This window comes from Candoia aspera, chromosome 3 (genome assembly GCF_035149785.1).
Source record: "Candoia aspera isolate rCanAsp1 chromosome 3, rCanAsp1.hap2, whole genome shotgun sequence".
Lineage (NCBI taxonomy): Eukaryota > Metazoa > Chordata > Lepidosauria > Squamata > Boidae > Candoia > Candoia aspera.
Window position 1 is genome coordinate 183,600,549 of NC_086155.1, and position 9,458 is coordinate 183,610,006.

Consider the following 9,458-nt stretch of genomic DNA (forward strand, 5'->3'; position numbering starts at 1 on the left):
TTTGTTACGTACGAAGGGGTTGGGGGACACATGTAAGGTGAAGAACCCGGGGGCATTGCTCAATTGGACACCTGAATGCCAGTTGGCTTTCGACAAACTCAAAAGCCTGTTCTCTGCTGAACCCATTCTTCAACACCCTGATCCCACTAAACCCTTTGTGGTTCAAGTGGATGCTTCCAATTTCTCAATTGGAGCGCTCTTGCTGCAAGCGGATGCTGGTGGCCGCCTGAAGCCCTGTGCGTATCTGTTCCAGAAATTTTCCGAGACGGAAAGGCGATGGCATGTTTGGGAAAAAGAAGCTTTTGCAGTCAAGGCTGCTTTGGAGGCATGGCACCACCTCTTAGAGGGGGCTAAATGTCCTTTTGAAGTTTGGACTGACCATAAAAATTTGGAAGCGCTCAGCACGCCCTGTAAGCTCAATCCTAAGCAGATCCGCTGGGCTCAATTTTTCAGTTGCTTTGACTTTAAGTTGAAGTTCATTCTGGGCAAGAAAAACTTCCTGGCTGATGCGCTTTCCCGCCTGCCCCAGGATTCGGTCCAGGCACCTGATGTTGTGGGTACAGTGTAGACAGCACCCCAATTGGGGTTGCAAGCTGTCACACGCAGTCAGACTTGTGCACAGCTGCCCCCAGCTTCGGTTTCACCGGCTGGGGGAAGAACGCCAATTCCCTCGCAATTGCAACAACAGTTTCTGCTAGAGCTGAAATCTGACACTTGGTTGCAAGCGAATAGAGACAATGTTACCTTTGACAGAGGCTTCGCTTGGAAGCAAAACCGCCTCTATGTCCCTGACAGTTTGCGAAGGGAAATTTTGATTAGGTCTCATGATGATAAAGTGGCTGGTCATTTTGGGTTTGTCAAAACCTTGCACCTGGTACGCCGCCAATGGTGGCCCACATTGAGACGTGATGTTAAAAGTTATGTTGCTTCTTGTCCTGTCTGTGCCATATCTAAACGGAAGGGGGGCAAACCGCAAGGGCTGCTGCAACCGGTGGCCAGCCCCTCCCGTCCTTGGGAGGAGGTTTCCATGGATTTCATTGTGGATTTGCCTCCTAGTCAGAGAAAGACTGTGATTTGGGTGGTAAAGGACTACTTTTCTAAGCAAGCCCATTTCATTCCATGTGCTTCCATTCCGTCTGTGCAGCAATTGGCCCGCCTTTTTCTAATCCACATCTACCGGATTCACGGGAGCCCCTCCCGCTTGATCACAGACCGTGGAACACAGTTTACTTCCCAATTTTGGAGGGCATTTTTGAAGCTGGTGGGCACCAAGCAGGCGTTGTCCACTGCATCGCATCCGGAGACTGATGGATCTACGGAGGCTCTTAATTCGACCCTGGAGCAATTTTTGCGGGCATTTGTCAACTATCAACAGGACAATTGGGTTGATCTGCTACCTTTTGCTGAGGTGGCTTATAACAATGCCGTCCATCAGAGCACGGGGCACACCCCTTTCTGTACTGTGTTTGTCCGGGACTTTGTTCCCATTCCTGACTTGCCTCAACCCTCCACACAGCCCTGCTCCGCTTCTGATTGGGCTGCTCACCTGGCTGATTCATGGCCAGTGATTCAACAGGCGTTGGCTGATGCCCAATCTGCCTATAAACTGCACGCCGATAAGTGATGAGCCCTTCAACCTGCTTTTAAAGTTGATGATAAGGTCTACCTTTCTACCAAGTTCATTAAATCCCCTCAGCCCTTGAAGAAGTTGGCTCCTAAGTTTGTTGGTCCTTTTCCCATTGTGGGAATTGTGAACCCTGTCACCTTTAAACTGGATTTGCCACACAATTTGAAACGTTTGCATCCTGTTTTTCATTGCAGCTTGCTCAAACCTGTCAACCACTCTGATCGTTGGCATCCGCAACCCCCACCTCCTGCTCCGATCATGATTGACGGACAGCAAAATTTTGAGGTGAAGGAGGTCCTTGATTCTCGCCGACTTCGTGGCACCCTGCAGTACCTCATTTGGTGGAAACACTTTCCCCACCCTGAGTGGGTGTCTGCCCGTGATGTTCAATCTCCTGTTTTAGTTAGACGCTTTCATCTAGCTTATCCTATGAAACCTGCTCCTTAATATTTTTTGGGGGGCGGTATGTCATGTTCACCGTTCCAATGTTACCGTTACATCGTAACGTTTTGCATGTCATTTGGCTGATGCGTGTTTCGTCTGGGAGGGGAGGAGGATTCCATCTCGTGGAATCAAACAAGCTAAAACTTTATTTCTGGATTAAATTTCTATTTATTTTTTTTAATGATAAGCACCAAGAGAGTCCACTTCTTACTGTAGAAAGCCTCTCCTGGGGTACACCAACTTAAAAAAAAGGTAAATTGGGTGGTTTAGAAATGGGGTGGCTCAATCTAATGTCCCCTTAAGGCTACAAATATGGCTTGGAAATGGTGATGTCCCCACCTCCCGTTGTCTCTTACCAGATCGTCACGAACTGTTTGTGATTCTCTGGCTGCAAGACGGCATTCAGGAGAGGAGATGGGGTGATTCCAAGCTTTTTCTTTATTCATGAAAAAGCTCTGGGCTCCAGGAAAAAGCCTGCCCGAGCCCACAGAAGCATGTGTTGTCAATTCTGCCTGCGGAGCCTGCAGACACAGCTGCTCAGTCAGTCATGTTCCCACCAGAAGTTGTCTCTGCTACATGCTTTTCTTATGCATTTCTATACCCTTTATTACTCATCAGTGTAATTCTTATTGGCTTCCAAATGTAAGCAAAATCCTGATGGATTAAGGGAAGATTCCATGTGGTCCAGAACTAATTTTCTATCAATGGCCAACCTGATCTTATGTATACTCTTGTGATTTATGTATACTCTTATGACAAACAATAGATAGATAAACAATTAAGGGTTTTGGTGATAAGCTTCAGAGATATTTAAAACAATAAAGAACTTTAGTAGTAGTGCACCAAAAAATAGGATAATCTTTGGAAAGCAATACAAATTAAGCAATATGGTATTTTTTTCTTTCAGGAGGATATAAAAGGAGGTAGTGCAAATGTAAAAAGGGGAGCCTGAAAGTAGAAAAAAATGTAAAGGAAAAACTGGTTATTTAATATTAATGTGTGCTTCAAAATCTGATTGACCAGAATCTAAAAATGGGAAAGAATAATATTTTTATTTATTAAATTTATATTATGCTTTTTCTCTAGAAGCTCAAGCCTGCTTATGTGGGTAGTTTTCCTAATTTTATCATGGATTCCATTACTTTACTCATAGTGATTCTGATTTGCTTTGCAGTTGTAAAAACTTCCCTAGTTTCTTTTAAATCAATAACCTGTTGGGAGTAAACTACCCATATGCTTGCCTGAGACCTTTCAGCTCTGCAGAAAATGATATAATATAATCAAACACTGCTTTTGAAAGAGAACACGTTTAAAGTGTTTGACCTGGAGAACTCCATTTTAGAAAATTAATGTAATTTTATACAGTAATATCACAAGGTTCAGTCATACATTCAGTTGAATACCAGTTATAAAAAGCATCAGTTAAATTTATATTGTAATTGATTATATGGCCAATTTCATGGCTGGACCTGTCTGGAACCTTAGAAACCACTTTTTATTCCTGAGAAGAAAAGAAGAGGCCACCATTGGAAAGGGTAGAAAGGAAACTTCTGGGAGAAAATCAGGGAACGCCAAAACTTTCTTTGACTGGACTTTATACACAATTATAACACGAAATACATTTTACAGTAAAAAAAAAATCCTATAAGAACAAACAAACAGTGCTTATATTTTTGGATATATCCCATATAATTTAAATATGGGTATTACAAAATGGAGACCTGGATGCAGAATTCAGTGACCCAATGTGAAAATACATTGGCACTGTTCTGTGACCTTTTGTACAAGAAGGAACAGAAGATTTACTGTTTAATTTCAGAGATTGCATTCCTGTATAAGAAATAATGAATAGGAGAAGTACCAACCATATAATGTATACATTTTAGTAGGTGTTTAAAGTCCTACACAACAACTTCTATAAACAAGCTCTTGGACTAAGTTGAAAACAGACTTCCCATAGACAAAATATTTTTGTTTTGTAAATTATCTATTTTCTCTCAGTTACAGATATTGAGTATCCATCTACCCAACACAACATTTCTTATAAGAGGCAGCCCATTTACTCTGGCTAAGTTCCCAAGAACACATGAGACTCTTTAAAAATACTGCAATCTATTTTTGAGAGTTTTTGCCACACAGTAGAGTTGCTTGCAAAACACAACAGAGAAACCCCCTCAGGCAAGCACTTAATTTCTTTTGTCCCAACCAATATTTATTTAATTTCTCAGTTCTCTCCTTGCAAAATGGCCATTTTGTATGAATAAAATGAAAACTACACAATGGCATTTTGAAGGATTTTTAATTTCTAAAAAGATAACTCATTTTCATATTCAACACCATAATTTAGAAACCCTGAATTTTGGATCTTACAGGCTTCAGGTTAATATGGGAAAAGAAAGAGAACTATTATCTTTCACATAAGTGACCTGTAGAATAGAATGACGACTAAAAGTTTGGACACAGATGTGAGAAAACAAGGTTTAATCTCCATTAGGCTACAGAGCTTATTGACTGGTTCAAAGGTCTTGGTCTTCTAAGGTTGCCAAGAGGACAGAATACATCTTGGGTTGTTTGTGGGAAAGCTGAGAAAAAATATAGTCATCAAACTATGTACTGGTTTTAGTATATATGTAATTGTACTGAAAATGGGAAGCTATTAGTATAACAGCATGCAGCATACTCAGTGTACTACTTAATATACTTAATATAGCAGTGTACTTCTATCCTTATTGTAGAAGTGAACTTACCCATTAACAGAAATTCAGGATTGGGCTAGGTATGGTTCCTGTATGTATTCTATGAAACAAATGTCACTATGGAACAAATACTACACTGTCTTCATTTTGGATTACTCAAATTACTTGGTTTCTTCTCCCCTCACAATTCCCCCTAAATTAGGTTATCATAAAACTTGCTGCAAGAAGAGAGAGATTTATTTCTGTGAAGGTATCATTAGATTGGAATAATTGGTTCAGGGGATCATAATGGTGATGGGCAGGATTGTAGTCAAAAGTGGCAGGAAATCACCGTTTTGGTCAGTGCACAGCATGCAGGAATTATCTTGTTTGTCATCCCTTTGCCTTCTTTTTGCCAAGGGTCTGATTACTTGTAAAGGGCTTTTGTATCCCTTTATCTCTTCATTCATTCCAGCCTATTCACCTCCGTGCCCCACCCCAGCCCTCCTTTTTATCCTATAGATTACCTGAATGAAACCAGTTATAGGCCATAAGCTGCCTGCCCTACCATCTAGAACAACCCCATAAATGTCCATTGTGGTATGATTGTGATTTGTTGACAATCTTTACACATTTAAATGGAGGCTAAAAAGAGAGTGGCATATATTTGCTCCTTCCCCAAGCAACAAAACTTTTTGAGGTTTAAATCCAATGGGACTGAGTCTTCAGCACCTCATGACCTACTGACCACAGGAAGGCAGTGGGTTATAGATAGAGAGTTAAGGATTTACCTTATGTCTCTCTTTGTCTGTCACTCTGCCTGCTCTTTGTCCATCAGATTCCTAATCTGAGGTCACTTCCTTCTGCCTAACTGGGTGCTAGGCTTTGCTTATTCTTATAATGTATTTCCTGCAAATAAATCTCTTCTGTTATAGTTAGAAAACCTGCTTCACAAAACTTTGCTCAAGTTAGAGTCTCCCTCTTGGGAACGCTCACACGTACACACGGAACACTTCAACCTCCCAAAAGGATAGGAAGCAGATCATTAGGATGAAAATTGAAGTCTGCCACACTACCAGCCTTCCCATTGCTAATCTTTTCTAGCACACTTTAAATCCACTTCTGCAACTGAATAATCCTGTCCTCTACATAATAAGTTTCCAGCATCCCCCTGACATGGTTTTTGATATCATCAACCATGGTATCCTCCTGGATAGGTTTTCAGAGTTGGGATGTTGTGGCTCCACTCCTACTTAGATGTCTATTTCCAAGGTGGTGCTGGGGGAATACTTTTCTGACTCGTGGTGGTAGGGTTATGGAGTCCCTCAGGGCCCTATTTTTTCCCTACACTCTTTAACATTTGTATGAAACCACTGTGAGTGGTCATCCAGGGATGTGGGCTGAGGTGCCATCAATATGCAGATGACACCCAACCATACCCTCCTTTTTATTTAACACAGGTGAGGCAGTTGGCATTCTGAACCAATTCCTGAGCAGGGTAATGGAGTAGATGAGGGCCAATAAACCGAGACTCAATCTGACAAGGCAGAGATACTGTTTGTGAGTGATGCATCTGTCCAGCTAAGTGGTGCCTTGCCTGTCCTGGAGGTGTCTGCACATGTCCTAAAGGAGCAGGTTTGCAGTTTGGGAGTGCTTCTAGATCCATCATTGTCACCAGAGGCCCAGGTGGCCTTGGTGGGATGGAGTACCTTTTATCAGCTTCAGCTTATTAAACAATTGCAACCTTACCTGGGCAGTGACAGCCTTGCAACAATTATTCATGCTCAGATAACTTCCTAGTTGGATTATTACAAAGTGTTGTACATGGGGCTGTCTTTGAAAACAGTCTGGCAACTTCAGTTCAAAACAGAGCAGCTAGATTGCTCAATGTAACTGGCTGATAAGAACATATTATACCAATTCTTCATCATCTATGCTGGCTGCCAGTCCATTTTCTGACCCAATTGAAAGTGCTGTTTTTGACGTTTAAAGCCCTAGATGGCTTAGGACCAGGTTTCTTGAAGGAGCGCCTTCTCCTGTGCAGACCTACTCAGACCTTAGATCATCTAATGGGATCCTCCTCCAGGTACCCTCACCGAAGGGAAGTGAGATGGGCCTCTACAAAGGAGAGAGCTTTTTCTGTGGTAGCTTCCCACTTATGGAATTCCCTCCCTCAGCTGGCACCGGTATTAGCATCATTTTGGTGCCAGATGCAGAGCTTTCTATTTTCCCAGGGCTTTAAATTGCTGTTTAAATGCATTTTAACTGCATTTCAATATATATTGTTTTAGTCTTTGAATGTCCACCTTGCAGCTGCCTACTTAATATGGTGTTTTATTTTGCATTTCATTGTATATATTTTTATTTAGACTGTATTTGTGTGTTCTTGTAAACCACCCAGAGAGCTTCAGCTATTGGGTGGTTTGAGAAAATTTAATAAAATAAAATAAATAATAATAAAATTTGGGAAGGAAATGACAGTTCCTTTACTAGTTTGTTAAGAACAATTGTAATTTATGTTACAAAACAATGATTTGTGTTAACCATAATTTCGACTCAGATGAACTGTTCTCCAGCTGTATAGACAAATCATGAACTGTGAATAATTGGTCTCCAAGTAGTAATCCCAGACAGTGGCCCCTGGGCATGGAACTTTTCAAATTATAGTCTATTCAAACATAACCCAAATGATGGTTTGAAAATCAGCTTCAAACTTTGCCCTTTCGATTTCTGGCTCAAAAGCTATTTTCTTAATCCCTGCTTTTTTTCAGACTGTGTTGAAAAAAACAAAAACATATTTTGGTGCTGTGTCTTTTGAATCTCCTGTCTATGTGAGCATCATACAAACACTCAGTACCTCTCCATGCCCAGTTGCCTGTGTTGGTCAAGGAATGCAGCTGTTGGCAAACATATCAGGACCAAGTAGTAGAATACACTATCTTGTGTCCAGAAAGGACACAAAAATAGCATCTCTATGCTTTGTTGTTCTTTTTAAGATGGAGGTTTAGTCTGTACTGAGGACAAAGGATAGTGAAACTTGGATGGATGAATGGGTGGAACGAACATGGATGGTACCTATACACATGTGCTACAGTACTTCAGGGACGCGGTGGCGCTGCGGTTTGAAACCGCGCGGCAGGGTGAGCTCCCGTTGCTCGTCCCAGCTCCTGCTCACCTAGCAGTTCGAAAACATGCAAATGTGAGTAGATCAATAGGTACCGCTTCGGCGGGAAGGTAACGGCGTTCCGAGTCGTCATGCTGGCCACATGACCCGGAAGTGTCCTATGGACAACGCCGGCTCCAAGGCTTAGAAACGGAGATGAGCACCGCCCCCTAGAGTCGGACACGACTGGACTTTACGTCAAGGGAAACCTTTACCTTTACTTTACAGTACTTCATAATAGACTCTGATAATCCTTTGGGGGGAGTCTCTAAAAGGACAAAGAATTGTTACCCCTTCTGGAACCTTGTCCTGAACAAGTCTGACCCTATTTCACAACACCTCCTCAACAGAGTTCAACATCTTGATTTCCAGGTTCAGGTTCTGCTCTTCTAACTGCTATTTTTGAATGCCATTCAGTAAATTTGTTTCCTCTGACTCTTGCTGGCCCATTTCCACAGCTAATTACATTGGACTAGTCAGTGTTTCTCAACCTTGGCAACTTTAAGACGTCTGGACTTCAACTCCCAGAAATCCTCAGCCAGCCATGCTGGCTGGGGAATTCTGGGCATTGAAGTCCAGACATCTTAAAGTTGCCAAGGTTGAGAAACACTGGACTAGACTGTTCTTTGCAGATTCAGAATCCCTAGCAACTTCTTGTTTAGTGATAAGTGCTTCAGAAAACTTCTTAACTGCAGATATGATTTATATCATTAATATCCTGCCTATTTTATCAGAAAATGTGAAGGCTGGAAGTGTTATGTTATGAGAGGGATTAAAAAAGGGACCTTTTCATAGTTAACTATAATGAGATTTAAAATGCTGTCACCTAGATGTCATATTTTCTCTCTCTCTCTCTCTCTCTCTCTTTTTTTAGAAGCAAATGAAGACAAGCAAAAACTTGCAACTTTTACCTGTCAGGTCACTACTATGTTCATACAAATGTTTTCATCACCGTGACCATGGACTCTTTGGAATCGCTGTACCATAGAGCAAACAGTGAAACAGCCTCAACGAGCTTGCAGCCATTGTAGCATTCTTAAGACCTTTAAAATCCGAAGCCAGTATTTAGTGCTGCATCAGTATTTAGTAATTTAGAATATACGGTTTTCTTGGAATAGTGATTTCGGAGAAGTGATGGTGGGTGGTGTGTTTTGGCAAACTTGACTCTACTTCTAAAAATAGATTAACTTGGGCCAACAGCATTATTTTGCCTTCAGGTAAAGTTTTATAATGTAAACTAACTGATCTGGATTATATTACATTTTTCTGGCTTCTGTCCAGACAAACTAATGTGAAATTCTGTGTTTTTCTCTCTGAAAATCTAGGGCCAGAATTTAACGATGCAAAAGACTACTTTAACATATGTCTGGTGATTGACTTCCATTATAAATCCTGTTTTATAGATGTTTATAACTTGGCTATAACATTTGGCATGCAGAATATTCAACACAGGAGAAGATTTGTTGGAGGGTTTTTAGAAAAAGATGGCACACATTAAGGAGGATTTCTTCACTCTTAGGTGCTTTGATTGTAGAAAGGCTATGTGTAT

At 41.3% G+C, this 9,458-nt stretch overlaps 1 protein-coding gene across 1 annotated transcript in view; it reads left to right on the top strand.

Moving 5' to 3' along the window:
• Window positions 1-8,897, top strand: part of LRRC69 (leucine rich repeat containing 69) — a 36,480-nt gene extending 27,583 nt beyond the window's left edge. The window contains exon 8 of the mRNA XM_063299976.1: window positions 8,787-8,897. Coding sequence (XP_063156046.1) covers window positions 8,787-8,897 — 111 coding nt within the window. The remainder of the gene's footprint in view (window positions 1-8,786) is intronic.
• The last annotated feature ends 561 nt before the right edge of the window (window positions 8,898-9,458 follow it).